Source organism: Heptranchias perlo, chromosome 18, assembly GCF_035084215.1.
Source record: "Heptranchias perlo isolate sHepPer1 chromosome 18, sHepPer1.hap1, whole genome shotgun sequence".
Classification (NCBI taxonomy): domain Eukaryota; kingdom Metazoa; phylum Chordata; class Chondrichthyes; order Hexanchiformes; family Hexanchidae; genus Heptranchias; species Heptranchias perlo.
In genome coordinates this window covers 8,984,864-9,001,548 of record NC_090342.1, presented here as the reverse complement: position 1 = coordinate 9,001,548, position 16,685 = coordinate 8,984,864, and the positions used below count along the sequence as shown (strand labels likewise).

Sequence of the window (16,685 nt, the reverse complement as noted above, 5' to 3'; positions counted from 1 at the left end):
TTCAAACCCCACTCAAGGTAGATCAGAACTCGGGCAAAAATCTAGTCAAATTTAAAAGTTAACCAAACAAAACACCTGAATAAAAATAGTTGGATTTGATAGGGTAGATGGAGAGAAACTATTTCCTCTGGTGGCGGAAGTCCAGAACAAGGGGGCATAACCTTAAAATTAGAGCCAGGCCGTTCAGGAAGCACTTCTTCACACAAAGAATAGTGGAAATCTGGAACTCTCTCCCCCAAAAAGCTGTTGAGTCTGGGGGTCAATTGAACATTTCAAAACTGAGATTGATAGATTTTTGTTGGGTAAGGGTATTAAGTGATATGGAACCAAGGCAGGTAAATGGAGTTAAGATACAGATCAGCCATGATCTGACTGAATGGCGGAATAGGCTCGAGGGGCTGAATGGCCTACTCCTGTTCCCACGTTATTATGGATATAGGCCAAAATCAATATATATTAAGAACAATTCACCTGGTTTTGTGGATCTAAGTTGGCAAAATAAATGTTGCTAATTAGGTTATGCATTTTATCATCAAATATGTTCCATTTATCTTAAATCAGGTGTGAACTTTACTTACAATGACAGTTTTCACACAGCTCGTCAGACAGCCAAGGTACATCAGCCTCTTCCCTAGCAGGTACCGTACAAAGATACAATTTTTCTTGTTCCCCACCTGTGATAAGCAAATAATAAATTTTGAATTAAAACAAACCAGAATTCTGCACCAAAATTGTGGAATATGTCTGTGAGATTTCAACACAAAATTTCATCACTTACCACAGGACTGAATCCAGGCGGGCAGTCGGGTTTATACTGACAGTTAATACACTTCCCCTTCAAAAAAGAGCAAATATTCCTCGTCATACAAGAGCTGAAAAGCAAAACCTTCCAAAGTCTGTGCAAGAGAGTGAGGAGGACATAAAAAACCTGCAGGGGGATATAGACAGGCTGGGTGAGTGGGCGGAGATTTGGCAGATGCAATACAATATTGGAAAATGTGAGGTTATGCACTTTGGCAGGAAAAATCAGAGAGCAAGTTATTATCTTGATGGCAAGAGGCTGGAAAGTACTGCAGTACAAAGGGATCTGGGGGTCCTAGTGCAAGAAAATCAAAAGGTTAGTATGCAGGTGCAGCAGGTGATCAAGAAGGCCAACGGAATGTTGGCATTTATTGCTAGGGGGATAGAATATAAAAACAGGGAGGTATTGCTGCAGTTATATAAGGTATTGGTGAGACCGCACCTGGAATACTGCATACAGTTTTGGTGTCCATACTTAAGAAAAGACATACTTGCTCTCGAGGCAGTGCAAAGAAGGTTCACTCGGTTAATCCCGGGGATGAGGGGGCGGACATATGAGGAGAGGTTGAGTAGATTGGGACTCTACTCATTGGAGTTCAGAAGAATGAGAGGCGATCTTATTGAAACATATAAGATTGTGAAGGGGCTTGATCGGGTGGATGCTGTGAGGATGTTCCCAAGGATGGGTGAAACTAGAACTAGGGGGCACAATCTTAGAATAAGGGGCTGCTCCTTCAAAACTGAGATGAGGGGAAACTTTTTCACTCAGAGGGTGGTAGGTCTGTGGAATTTGCTGCCCCAGGAAGCTGTGGAAGCTACATCATTGAATAAATTTAAAACAGAAATAGACAGTTTCCTAGAAGTAAAGGGAATTAGGGGTTACGGGGAGCGGGAAGGAAATTGGACATGAATTTAGATTTGAGGTTAGGATCAGATCAGCCATGATCTTATTGAATGGCGGAGCAGGCTCGAGGGGCCGATTGGCCTACTCCTGCTCCTATTTCTTATGTTCTTATGTTCTTAAGTTTCAGCGGCCCAATGTACACGTGGGCCAGTGATTCTGGTGGTTACACTTAGATCTCTGATATCAAGAGCATTCTTGATCTCTGATATCATCAACTCCGATTATTTCCTCCCCTCTTTTACCATCCACACCTTGCTGCGTTCCTCCAGCCCGCTACCCCTTGCTAAGAAAACTTAGCCGCGTCCCCAGCCGCCACCTTCGTGAGTTGGGAGGGGGGTGGGGGTGATACTTGCAGTTAAATAAATAAAAAAAGTTTTTAATCTTTGGGTCATGATCCTTCTGAGGGCCAGAAACATAGGGTCTCCTGACTTTTGGGATCCCGGCTCCCTCCTGTATCAGTGTAAGAGGTAGGAGGAGGCTCCATCCAGCCCTTACAAAGCCCTGATGGAACCCAAACTGGGATTCGGGCATGATTGGACCAGAAGGACCAAGGACTTCTAGCCCTGCTAGCTTTAAATCATTTTGTCACTTACTTGCATTACAGTGGTTTCGTTGGTGTCGCAGCGATTTTTCTGGATCTCCAGAACCTTTGTTAGCCCATGGATCACTCCTTTGTTTGTTTCCACATCGGTACAATTGATTGGTACGTCATTCACAAAAAGCTGCAATAAGATACGGTTTGTCACTACAGGTGAGATTTGACAGGTGTTCAAAATTATGAAGGATTTCGATAGAGTAAACAAAGAGAAACTGATTCCACTGGCAGGAGGGTCGGTAACCAGAGGACACAGATTTAAGATAATTGGCAAAAGAACCAGAGGGGGATATGAGGAGAATTTTTTTTAATGCAGCGAGTTGTTATGATCTGGAATTCACTGCCTGAAAGGGTGGTGGAAGCAGATTCAATAATATCTTTCAAAAGGGAATTGGGTATATACTTGAAAAGGAAAAATTTGCAGGGCTATGGGGAAAGAGCAGGGGGGAGTGGGGTAGCTCTTTCAAAGAGCTGGCACAGGCACGATGGGCCGAATGGCCTCCTTCTTTGCTGTATGATTCTATGATTCTATTATGTAGAATCGACAATACTTCCATTTCCTCATGTCATGGCATGTTATGTATGCTGCTACAGTCATACACAATACACGTCCTTTGTGCTGCATGAACCAAATTAGATAAGGATAATTCTATAGGGATAATTCTTCAAGTATACACTTGTGTACTCAATGGGTGGAAAATCATCGTCAGCGCACCTGTGATTTTCCAGTCCGTGAGCAAGGTCCCGTGTTGCCAACGTGTACTTGGGTTAAACTGAACCAGCCTGTTTCCTTTGATCCTCTGACCCTACTCTCCATTATAGAATCATAGAATCATAGAAGTTTACAACATGGAAACAGGCCCTTCGGCCCAACATGTCCATGTCGCCCAGTTTATACCACTAAGCTAGTCCCAATTTCCTGCACTTGGCCCATATCCCTCGATACCCATCTTACCCATGTAACTGTCCAAATGCTTTTTAAAAGACAAAATTGTACCCGCCTCTACTACTGCCTCTGGCAGCTCGTTCCAGACACTCACCACCCTTTGAGTGAAAAAAATGCCCCTCTGGACCCTTTTGTATCTCTCCCCTCTCACCTTAAATCTATGCCCCCTCGTTATAGACTCCCCTACCTTTGGGAAAAGATTTTGACTATCGACCTTATCTATGCCCCTCATTATTTTATAGACTTCTATAAGATCACCCCTTAACCTCCTACTCTCCAGGGAAAAAAGTCTCAGTCTATCTAACCTCTCCCTATAAGTCAAACCATCAAGTCCCGGTAGCATCCTAGTAAATCTTTTCTGCACTCTTGCCAGTTTAATAATATCCTTTCTATAATAGGGTGACCAGAACTGTACACAGTATTCCAAGTGTGGCCTTACTAATGTCTTGTACAACTTCAACAAGACATCCCAACTCCTATATTCAATCTTCTGACCAATGAAACCAAGCATGCCGAATGCCTTCTTCACCACCCTATCCACCTGTGACTCCACTTTCAAGGAGCTATGATCCTGTACTCCTAGATCTCTTTGTTCTATAACTCTCCCCAACGCCCTACCATTAACGGAGTAGGTCCTGGCCCGATTCGATCTACCAAAATGCATCACCTCACATTTATCTAAATTAAACTCCATCTGCCATTCATCGGCCCACTGGCCCAATTTATCAAGATCCCGTTGCAATCCTAGATAACCTTCTTCACTGTCCACAATGCCACCAATCTTGGTGTCATCTGCAAACTTACTAACCATGCCTCCTAAATTCTCATCCAAATCATTAATATAAATAACAAATAACAGCGGACCCAGCACCGATCCCTGAGGCACACCGCTGGACACAGGCCTCCAGTTTGAAAAACAACCCTCTACAACCACCCTCTGTCTTCTGTCGTCAAGCCAATTTTGTATCCAATTGGCTACCTCACCTTGGATCCCGTGAGATTTAACCTTATGTAACAACCTACCATGCGATACCTTGTCAAAGGCTTTGCTAAAGTCCATGTAGACCACGTCTACCGCACAGCCCTCATCTATCTTCTTGGTTACCCCTTCAAAAAACTCAATCAAATTCGTGAGACATGATTTTCCTCTCACAAAACCATGCTGACTGTTCCTAATCAGTCCCTGCCTCTCCAAATGCCTGTAGATCCTGTCTCTCAGAATACCCTCTAACAACTTACCCACTACAGATGTCAGGCTCACCGGTCTGTAGTTCCCAGGCTTTTCCCTGCCGCCCTTCTTAAACAAAGGCACAACATTTGCTACCCTCCATTCTACCCTCCCTCCCTCTGCTCCATCACTGGTGCCACAGGCGTCGTCCATCTACTCTCTGCCTTAATCCCTCTGCCTTATCACTTCTCTGCCTGCCTTCAAAAGCCCCCTCAAAACTTGTCTTCTCAACTGTGCTTTCAGTCATCTCTCCTATAGCTCAGTGACCGCTTCCCCTCTGTGAAACTCTGGGCGGCATTCACTACATTAAAGATGCCACTTAAACGGAAGTCGCTGTCGTCCGCATGGTCAGTTCTTTTTTTTAAGCAACTGATCTGTCTAATAAAAAGATTTGTGTCTGAAGTGTCTGTAGGGTTCTTAATTGGCCTGTGTGAAACAACATGGGTCAAAAGGACAGCAATGACCAAAGAGATCCAAGAATCACATCCCATAACAGACACAGAAAGCAACCACAACACTTCCACAACATCTGAAAGTTTAAGTAAGAAGTAACTCTTCACAATTTGAAGGTTTCAATTGAAACTTTATGTTGAGTTATTTGTGAATGTTTTAAAATGTTAAGTTCTAAGTGAAACGTTAACTGAGTTGAAAGTCTAGGTCTGGTCAAGCACTAGGCCCTGAGGCATTCCAGGACTTCAATTTACAAACAAGCCCAGTCAGAGGTGTCAGCTCCAGGACTTGAGCACATAATAGAGACCTCACCAATTTAACGGCCTTGACCTCTGATATGATCATTCTCCGACCACGTCCTCCCCTCCCTTAACAATCCCCAACTCCCTGCTTACCTCCAAGTCTTGGAAAGAAATTCCGCCCCCCCAACTCCCTCACCAATTGACTCTCTAACTCCCACCTCCTCCTCCTCCTCCTCTGGCCTTCCACCTGCCATGACATTGTTGCTGCTGTTGACCCGATAAACAGGTCCTCACGTCTGCCTTCGATGCCCTTGTCCTCACCAAGTCAGGCCCCGTCTCGCGTTCACCCCCATCGTTCTCCCACCTAAGGGCAGAACTAAGTTGGACGTTAGATGATTCTTTTTTTCCTGGAGAATAGTGGACCTGCGGAACAGGTTACCAGCTCGTGTGGTGAACGCTGATTCATTGTATATCTTCAAGAGAGAACTAGACCTGTTTCTGGCAGGGGTGGCAATCACCTCGTACAAGAAGTAGGTACCCTGTATTACAATCAGGGCCAGAGTGATCGCCTAGACTAGTTTACATTGCCCATAGGGGTTGGAGAGGAATTTTCCAGATATCTTTCCCTTCATTGGCCAGGGTTTTTAATCTGTTTTTTTGCCTTTCTTAGGAGATTGCATGTCTCCAGGTGGGTAGGGAGTGTCTGTGTCGTGAAGCAGAAGGCATCACAACTGTATGGGACAGGCTACATGGACCAAGTGGTCTTTTTTTTACCTGTCCAACATTTTTACCTGTTCAGTATCATGAGCATTTCCTACCCCCCACTCTCCCCCCCCCCACAACTCCACCCCACCCAACTCCCCCCCCGCCCCCAACTCCCCCCCCCCCTCAACTCCAGCCCTATTTTGTCCTTACTGCTGTTGAAATCCTTATTCATGCCTTTGTCACCTCCAAACTTGACTTCTCCTGTCCGTCAAGTATTTGCTACATTTTACGTGCGACCATACAGATGGAAGGATTACTATACATCCATTTACCTGATCATTTCTGCGAAAGAAACCAATTTGAAAGGAAAATCCAAGCATTGTCTCGCGATGCATCCCATTGTGCATATCACTTTTCATTAGTTTTTGATCCAAGATGACATGGTATTTGATTAGCTCTTCATCCTGGAGGGAAAGACAGGAAGGCATATCCATCACATCATAAGCCATTGATTCAGTTAGCGAATGAAGCATCAGCTCTTTCAACAGTCAAATGAAATCTGTTAATGTTATCACGGACGGTATCAGCTAAACAGTAACTAATTTAAGGTCTCTGATTCACTTAGGACATTTAATAAAGCAACACAACTTCAACAATGGCCTCCAATTAGCTGAAATACAATTACAACGATTAATGTAAGTAACATTCGTGCCAGACAAGTGCCAGGCAATGACCATCTCCAACAAGAGAGAGTCTAACCACCTCCCCTTGACGTTCAACTGTATTACCATTGCTGAATCCCCCAACATCGACATCCTGGGGGGTCACCATTGACCAGAAACTAAACTGGACCAGCCACATAAATACTGTGATTACAAGAGCAGGTCAGAGGCTGGGTATTCTGCGGTGAGTGTCTCACCTCCTGACTCCCAAAAGCCTTTCCATCATCTACAAGGCACAAGACAGGAGCGTGATGGAATGCTCTCCATTTGCTGGATGAGTGCAGCTCCAACAACACTCAAGAAGCTTGACACCATCCAGGACAAAGCAGCCCGCTTGACTGGCACCCCATCCACCACCCTAAACATTCACTCCCTTCACCACCGGTGCACCATGGCTGCAGTGTGTACCATCCACAGGATGCACTGCAGCAACTCACCAAGGCTTCTTCGACAGCACCTCCAAAACCCGCGACCTCTACCACCTAGAAGGACAAAGGCAGCAGGCACATGGGAACAACACCACCTGCACGTTCCCCTCCAAGTCACACACCATCCTGACTTGGAAATATATCATGATGTGGAGGATTCATCTGACGAAGGAGATAATCTCCGAAAGCTTGCGATTTTAAAATAAATTTGTTGGACTATAACCTGGTGTTGTAAGATTCCTTACATTGGAAATATATCGCCTTTCCTTCATCGTCACTGGGTCAAAATCCTGGAACTCCCGACCTAACAGCACCATGGGAGAACCTTCACCACACGGACTGCAGCAATTCAAGAAAGTGGCTCACTACCGCCTTCTCCAGGGCAATTAGGGATGGGTAATAAATGCTGGCCTTGCCAGCGACGCCCACATCACACGAATGAATTTTAAAGAATACAATAGACACATTCATTTATTCTTTTTATCCATTTCCACCCAATTTCTTCCCTCCTCCTCATTGAATCATATGAATTACTGCACAGGAGGCCATTTGGCTCTTCATCTGGAGCTTTTGGGGCAGATTTTCCTCTTATGAACTTGGGTGTTAACAATCGCTTGGCATCAGCGGTCGGGGGAACATTGGGCGGGGAGCATTACTCCCCCCAAAACACCCCACCCAATCTACCGTCCATCCATTGAGTCACTCCCCTCAACACATCCCACCCAATCTACCGTCCATTCATTGAGTCACTCCCCTCAACACATCCCACCCAATCTACCATCCATTCATTGAGTCACTCCCCTCAACACACCCCACCCAATCTACCGTCCATTCATTGAGTCACTCCCCTCAACAGATCCCACCCAATCTACCGTCCATTCATTGAGTCACTCCCCTCAACACACCCCACCCAATCTACCGTCCATTCATTGAGTCACTCCCTCCAACACACCCCACCCAATCTACCGTCCATTCATTGAGTCACTCCCCTCAACACATCCCACCCAATCTACCGTCCATTCATTGAGTCACTCCCCTCAACACATCCCACCCAATCTACCGTCCATTCATTGAGTCACTCCCCTCAACAGATCCCACCCAATCTACCGTCCATTCATTGAGTCACTCACCTCAACACACCCCACCCAATCTACCGTCCATTCATTGAGTCACTCCCCTCAACACACCCCACCCAATCTACCGTCCATTCATTGAGTCACTCCCCTCAACACATCCCACCCAATCTACCATCCATTCATTGAGTCACTCCCCTCAACACACCCCACCCAATCTACCATCCATTCATTGAGTCACTCCCCTCAACACACCCCACCCAATCTACCGTCCATTCATTGAGTCACTCCCCTCAACACATCCCACCCAATCTACCGTCCATTCATTGAGTCACTCCCCTCAACAGATCCCACCCAATCTACCGTCCATTCATTGAGTCACTCACCTCAACACACCCCACCCAATCTACCGTCCATTCATTGAGTCACTCCCCTCAACACACCCCACCCAATCTACCGTCCATTCATTGAGTCACTCCCCTCAACACATCCCACCCAATCTACCATCCATTCATTGAGTCACTCCCCTCAACACACCCCACCCAATCTACCGTCCATTCATTGAATCACTCCCCTCAACACACCCCACCCAATCTACTGTCCATTCATTGAGTCACTCCCCTCAACACATCCCACCCAATCTACCGTCCATTCATTGAGTCACTCCCCTCAACACACCCCACCCAATCTACCATCCATTCATTGAGTCACTGCCCTCAACACATCCCACTCAATCTACCGTCCATTCATTGAGTCACTCCCCCCAACACACCCCACCCAATCTACCATCCATTCATTGAGTCACTCCCCTCAACACATCCCACCCAATCTACCGTCCATTCATTGAGTCACTCCCCTCAACACACCCCACCCAATCTACCGTCCATTCATTGAGTCACTCCCCTCAACACATCCCACCCAATCTACCGTCCATTCATTCACTCTGACTGACGACTCTTTAATGCCCAAGCGCAAAAAGAAGAAAATCTAACCATTCTACTCTAATCCCATCTCTATGCTCTCTCGTCATATCCTTTTATATTTCTCCTTTCCAAATATTTATCCAATTCTCTTTTAAATGATGTAATGGCTTCTGCCTCAAAATGTTTCATAATTTTTTAAAAATCTATTAAATCCCTTCTTAACTGAGATTGATAGATTTTTGTTAGAAATATAGAAACATAGAAAATAGGAGCAGGAGTAGGCCATCCGGCCCTTCGAGCCTCCTCTGCCATTCAATATGATCATGGCCGATCCTCTATCTCAATTCCATATTCCCGCTCTCTCCCCATACTCCTTGATGCCTTTTGTGTCTAGAAATCTATCTAGCTCCTTCTTAAATATATTCAGTGACTTGGCCTCCACAGCCTTCTGTGGTAGAGAATTCCACAGGTAAGGGTATTAAGGGTTACAGAACCAAGGCATTAAGATACGGATTGGCGGAACAGGCTCAAGGGGCTGAATGGCCTACTCATGATCCTATGTTAACCTTCTCTATTTGAATGAAAAAAGTCTCAACTTCTTTGGTCCTTTCTTCATAACTGTAACCACCCATTCCAGTTAAATCTCTCCTATACCTTTTAACATCTTTCTGGGTTCCCACAACTGTACACAATACCAGATTTATTGAATTCAACTTCACAACTTGCCCGGGTGAGATTTGAACTCACAAACATACCAATACATCAACTTTTATCTCCTTGAGATACTCCTCAATGGCGGCATTATTCGGGGAATAGACTGTATAGGTGCTTGCACCCTCAATCTGTGCTGTCAAGTTCTGTTGCTGTAACAGAAACGGATATGTTTTAGTGACTTAACATTTTCAACTCATTAATAGACAAGCATCAAAGAGCAGTTCCTAATGATCAACTGGATCCTACGTCTTCAGAACTTACAATTATAAATGTTCTAAACCGAGAATGTTCAGGCATCTGGTCCAGCCTAGACAGCAGGTCTAGTGATGCATCACTCATGAGCTGATCGGGTATTAGAACCTACAACACAACAATTGGTATTACAAATAAATCGTCTGTCAACAAGTAAAAAAAAACATACGTGATAATGTTCTAAAATCAACTGATACCGTGTTTATAAAAGGTGTCTTTTGTTTTACTTCATGGACAATTAGTTTTTGAGAATGAAGTACGACCAGGGAAAGGAGCTTCGGCACGGGAGAGAAAACAAACATGTTTAATGTGCTAAAGTACACAAAGGGGTAGTTGTTGGTTATGTCCCGTTTTTTTTTTGAGTGGGTTTCCAACGGGGCGCACAGACAGCGCGGGCCTGAATCGCGCTAAATTGGGCATCGGGCCTCGTTTGAATGCACTCCTGGCCCTACGTCAAGCTGCCAACAAAAGCTTTTACTCACCCTTTTGGTGGCGGCCCTGCTTGCTAGGCCGCATCCACACCAGGAAAACCTGGGAGGAGCGGAGCGGAGCTGAACAGAGCCGGCCCGCTGCCCCGCTCAGGGCAGCCCAATATGGCAGAGGGGGCCTCAAACGGGCATCACACCCCTCAATAATACATGCAAGAGACCTAAGGCCTGTTTCAGGCGGTGGCCAGGGATGACTGAAAAAAATTTGCCTGACCCAATATGGGGGTGGACGTATTTCAGGCGCCCTTGGGGCATGGGATGTAGCCCCTCGAAATTGATACTTTTTGTCCCCGTTTTTTGCCCAGAAAAGGGTGCAACAATGACCCTATTTCTACCCCAAATTATCTTCGTGTTATAGTAGGATACAGCATGGAAGGAGGCCAGTCGGCCATCGTGCCTATGCCTGTATCTTATTCACAATATACATAATTTCTCAGGGGACTCTGCTAACGCAAGACCTGAAAAGCAAGTTTCACTCAGGAGATTGATCATACCTTATCAATAATGTGCATAATTCCATTTGTTAAAGCGATATCAGGATTGAGGAGATTTGCACCTCCAATTACAGGGCTCTAGAAAAACAAAACATTTGTTAACATTAGTATAAAAAGAGCAACATTTTTACTTATGCTTTTATAACACGGGCAGGAGGACTCTTTTTAACCACTAGTGTTACTTTGCCCTTCACTATTTTCTCCCCACATTCTCCTGGGTCATGCACTACCTGTGCCTCAGAGAGTAGCCATGTGTTCTCCATCAAGGCTCTAGCAAGTCTGTTAGGTGAATGGGAGTGCCCCACGGACGACTCTCCCTTCAATTTTCCCTCCTTATGGGGAAGCTCCAGACTCCTGCACATGGCTGAGATAAAATCATAGAATCATAGAATCATAGAATGGTTACAGCACAGGAGGCCGCCATTCGGCCCGTCGAGTCCGTGCCAGCTCTCTGCAAGAGCAATCCAGCTAGTCCCACTCCCCCGCCCTTTCCCCTAGACCTGCAAATTGTTTCCCTTCAAGTACTTATCCAATTCTCCTTAGAAAGCCACAATTGAATCTGCCTCCACCACCCCCTCAAGCAGTGCCCTCCAGATCATAACCACTCGCTGCGTAAAAAGGTTTTTCCTCATATCGTCTTTGGTGCTTTTGCCAATCACCTTAAATCAGTGCCCTCTGGTTCTTGACCCTTCCACCAATGGGAACAGTTTCTCTCTATCTACTCTGTCTAGGCCATTTTGAACACCTCTATCAAAATTCCTCTCAACTTTCTCTGCTCCAAGGAGAACAACCCCAGCTGCTCCAGTCTATCCAAGTAACTGAAGTCCCTCATCCCTGTCATTAATATATATCAAGAAAAGCAGTGGTCCTAGTACCGACTCCTGGGGAACACCACTGTACACCTTCCTCCAGTCCAAAAAACAACCGTTCACCACTACTCTCCAGTTTCCTGTCACTTAGCCAGTTTCATATCCATGCTGCCACTGCTCCTCTTATTTCAACTTTGCTGACAAGCCTATTATGTGGCATTTTATCAAACACCTTTTGGAAGTCCATATATACCACATCAGCCGGATTGCCCTCATCAACCCTCTCAAAAAACTCAATCAAGTTAGTTAAACACGATTTGCCTTTAACAAATACATGCTGGCTTTCCCTAATTAATCCACACTTGTCCAAGTGAATGTTAATTTTGTCCCGGATTATCGTTTCTAAAAGTTTCCCCACCACCGAGGTTAAACTGACTGGCCTGTAGTTGCTGGGTTTATCCTTACACCCTTTTTTGAACAACGGTGTAACTTTTGCAATTCTCCAGTCCTCTGGCACCACCCCCTTAACTAGGGATGATTGGAAGATTATGGCCAGTACTTCTGCAATTTCCACCCTTACTTCCATCCAGACCTGATGACTTATCTTCTTTAAGTACAGCCAGCCTTTCTAGTACCTCCTCTTTATCAATTTTTAGCCCAAGCAGTATCTCAACTACCTCCTCTTTTGCTGTGACTAGGGCAGCATCTTCTTCCTCGGTAAAGGCAGATGCAAAGTACTCATTTATTACCTCAGCCATGCCCTCTGCCTCCTTTTGGTCTCGAATCGGCCCCACTCCTCCTCTTACTACCCATTTACTATTTATATGCCTATAGAAGACTTTTAGATTCCCTTTTATGTTAGTTGCCATTCTACTCTCACACACTCTCTTTGCCCCTCTTATTTCCTTTTTAACTTCCCCTCTGAACTTTCTATATTCAGCCTGGTTCTCACTTGTATTATCAACCTGCCATCTGTCATACGCCCCCTTTCTCTGCTTCATCTTACTCTCTATCTCTTTCATCATCCAGGGAGCTCTGGCTTTAGTTGCCCTGCCTTTCCCCCTCGTGGGAATGTACCCAGACTGTACCCGACCCATCTCCTCTTTAAAGGCCGCCCATTGTTTGATTACAGTTTTGCCTGCCAATTTTTGATTCCAATATACCCAGGCCAGATCCATTCTCAACCCAGGAGATCAGGAAATCATTGGAGGAGGGGACCCAATCACCATCCCAGCACTCATGGAATCATACACCACAGAAGGAGGCCATTCGGCCCATCATGCCTGTCCAATTAGTCCCACTCCCCACTGCGCTTTTCCCATTGCCCTGCTGTATTTTCCTTTTCAAGTATTTATCCAGTTCCCTTTTGAAAGTTACGATTGACTCTGCTTCCACCACCCTTTCAGGCAGTGCGTTCCAGATCATAACAACTGGCTGCGTTAAAAGAAATGTCTCCTCATCTCCCCTCTGGTTCTTTTGCCAATTGCCTTAAATCTGTGACCTCTGGTTACCGACCAGTGGAATGAGTTTCTCCATATTTACTCTATCAAAACCCTTCATAATTTTGAACACCTCTATTAAATCGCCCTTTTAACTTTTCTGCTCTAAGGAGAACAACCCCAGCTTCTCCTGTCTCTCCACTCTGAGGCACCATGTATTGGTTTTCAATGCACTACATCAGTGCTCTGTCACACCATGGGCAAGACTTTATTTACTCAAACAATATCAGGGCCAACGCTAAAGTTAAGTGTTATGTGCCGCACCATAGCATAAAAGGTCTATTTTATTTAGCGGTACAAAGTAGAGTTTAGCATTACACTACTTGGACTGAGAGGAACTGCCTTATGTTTTTTTTGCCTCTCTCAGGAGATTAAAAAACAAAGACTTGTATTCATATAATGCCTTTCACAACCTCAGGACGTCCCAAATCACTTCACAGCCAATGAAGTACTTGTGAAATGTAGTCACTGTTGTAATGTAGGAAACACGGCAGCCAATTTGCGCACAGCAAGGTCCCACAAACAGCGATGTGATAAACAACCAGGTAATCTGTTTTTTCTTAGTGATGTTGGTTGAGGGATAAATATTAGTCTTTTCCTGCCCGTCATTTACGTACGTTTGTTCTTTTGTACATGGGCTAAACCAAGATGAAGAGTGAAGGGATTCGCAAAATTTCACATGTTCCCCCCACCCCGAAGATTTATTGGAGTTATTAAAGAAACCCTGGTGTGACTGTTTTAAAAAATCCAAGGTCTCTCAAAATGGCTGCAGTCAGACACATGGCCGAGGACCGGCAGATTTGAAATTGCATTCTCAACAACTTGGCAGGCTTCGTGTCTCAGACAGGTTTCTTTAAACAATGCAGTTGCATCCTAGCCCTGAGGCAAGCTATCAACATGGCCGGCCAACACATCAAAATTCGAGCAGGAAGTGATCGCAGGACAAAAGGTGAACCATCAAGGTACATTCGGAACAATGGTAAAGCAGTTAGCGAACAGATCGATACAGGAAATGGCCATTAATGTAAATGGGCCAGAGATGGGGTCCTTTGTCTTACGTTTCGTGCTTAAATCAAACAATGAAGCAAGCTGATAAGGTATGAAAAAACCTGTTACCAAGAGGGTATAACTGGGGCTGCCCAGTATATCTCTCGCTTGCTGCTCTCTTCGCCTCTTGGCCCTATCCTGTCTGTCTGCTAGCAACTAAGAAGGAAGCCATCCAGTAAACCTCGCAACCACATGTCGACGGCAGCAGCAGGCACAGGGGCCAGGCCTTTTCATCTGTTTTCACCGGTGAGCATTAATTTTCTGGCCGCCACAAGACAACCTAGCATAAGTGTAAGGTTGGGGGTTAAGGGATATTGCTAAACTTGTGATTTTAGAATTTTCCCTCGATGTGTCCGTTTCTTTCAACCCGATAAGTGTAAGACTGTATTACATCCATAGCGATTTCTTTATCTTCTGTATTATACTGTTTACCTTGTAGTTTTAGTTTTCTTATTAATAAACATTGGTTTTCCTTGTACCAATCCACTGGTCTGTTTGTCTGTCTTTGTTACCACTCGATAAGTCCTCAGCTCAGAATCAGGAAGGGGTAAGCGATTCGCAACCGCACTGCGGGCAGGGCAGCTCAGGAAAACATAACTGGCTGACCTATTATAAGCCCGAGAAACAGTAAAAAAAGAAACCCCTTACAGAAATGGCGAGTCAGGCAGGAGCTGAGGCGAAAGTGTGTAACAGGACAGACAGTGGTGCGGAGGAGGAATCCGTAATGGAGATAAGGTTGTCTGCCTATGTGTGCGGCAAGGTAAATATCGCGAAAAAGTGGGTGGGCGATATGTTAAAGGCCGAGCGTCCCATAGATGCAGCCATCCAGTGGACAGCAAGTAAACAGTATAAGAAAAGTATTGAGAAGGCGGTCTGGCTCTTGTGTTTTAAAAAGCAGGTCTTAGTTCTAGACCGTGCTGTAGCAGCGCGAGCAGCCAAGATTAAACAGTTGACCCTAGAGCTGCAGGAAAAGACAGCAGCGGAAGAGCAAGGGGTAGCAGCGCTCCAGGCAATTAGCCAAGAAAGGGCGCAGATGGCAAGGGACCATCAGGCAAAGGTAGAGCGCCTGGAATACCAGATCGCTGAGCTCAAAAGTAGCGCGAGAGCTAGAATGGAACACCTGGAATACCAGGTCAGAGAGGCGAGAGGCAGTGAGGCTAGGTTAATGGATAAGATCCACAGCCTCACGCAAGAATTAAAAGAGCAGGAGGAGAAAGTAGGCGAGGTAAAGGCAGCATATAAGCTGGCCTGCGCCCAGGGGTTTGAGGACGCAGATCATCGCCCCTGCAGGCAAGAAATAGAACGTTTGGGCATGGCCTTAGTGAGGGCGAAGGGCATGCTATGCCTCCTTAGCCCGAAGGCGGGCCAGTCGGATTTTACCGGCAACCCAAGCAGGGAAGTCCCACAGGCAGCTCCCAGAACGACACTGGTTAGGGAACCAGAGGCTTCACGGCCATCACCCATAGCCCCGAGTTTTCAGGAGGTCTGGCAGCAAGGTGGGGTGGAGGATGAAGCATTAGGGGAGACCCAGCAATTCCTGGTAGATAGACCAGGACCGGGACCAGTGTACCCCCTCCGACAACGGAGGTACGGCCCGCCCGCCGATGGCGAGGACCTAGGGGCCATCCAGAACCAGTCTGTAGTGCCGCATGGCACCCCACAGCTCAGGGCCATGGTTAGCCATATCCCTAAGCTTACAGTGAGGGGAGACCCCTCTCTACACTTCCGTGAGATAGAGCAGGCAGCATGCGTTAATGACTGCGATGAAGCAGAACAAGCAAAAATGCTGCTGTTTTCTCTGGGTGGTGACCTCCTCCAAACCTTATCAGATGAGTGCAAAAGGGGGCAGAAAGATTACGAGGAGTTAAGGGATGAGATATTGGAGGCCATGGGACTAAATGATGGGAGTCCGTTCGCCCGGGTGGGAAAAACGGTACAGCTCCCTGGGGAGTCCCCACAGGCTTTCGCAGACAGGCTGTGGCCAGTCTACCGGAGCGCATGCCCGAGAATGCCAGGGCGGACACTCCTGAACAGAGATCAATTAGCCCACTGGCTCCGCTGTCTCATGACAAACTGCCTGCCCCAAATTCGAACACGAGCTGCGGCCTGGTTTGACCCCCGTAGCCCCCAGACCACTGTGGAAACGGTGATCCGCCAGCTCACGATAGCATTTAAAAATATCAGGGGTATCGAGACGCCCCAACCCAAGGGGAAAGTCCACGAGGTTAAACCAGGGGCCCAGCATAAAAGGGAATGGCACCAGGAAGGGAATCGTCCCGCCCAGGCTAAGTTAAACTGCTATGGGTGCGGGAAGAATGGCCACTGGCGCAAAGATTGTAAAATCCCCTGGAAGGACACCAAGGGA

General features: G+C 46.1%; 1 protein-coding gene across 2 annotated transcripts in view; it reads right to left on the bottom strand.

The window, feature by feature from the left end:
• Nucleotides 1–16,685, bottom strand: part of LOC137334564 (stabilin-2-like) — a 108,122-nt gene that overhangs the window by 41,890 nt on the left and 49,547 nt on the right. For both annotated transcript variants that reach the window (XM_067999331.1, XM_067999332.1), the window contains exons 31-37: nt 10,966–11,043; nt 9,993–10,091; nt 9,773–9,880; nt 6,204–6,335; nt 2,299–2,427; nt 779–835; nt 579–674 (exon numbers count right to left, since the gene is read on the bottom strand). In XM_067999331.1, coding sequence (XP_067855432.1) covers nt 579–674; nt 779–835; nt 2,299–2,427; nt 6,204–6,335; nt 9,773–9,880; nt 9,993–10,091; nt 10,966–11,043 — 699 coding nt within the window. The remainder of the gene's footprint in view (nt 1–578; nt 675–778; nt 836–2,298; nt 2,428–6,203; nt 6,336–9,772; nt 9,881–9,992; nt 10,092–10,965; nt 11,044–16,685) is intronic.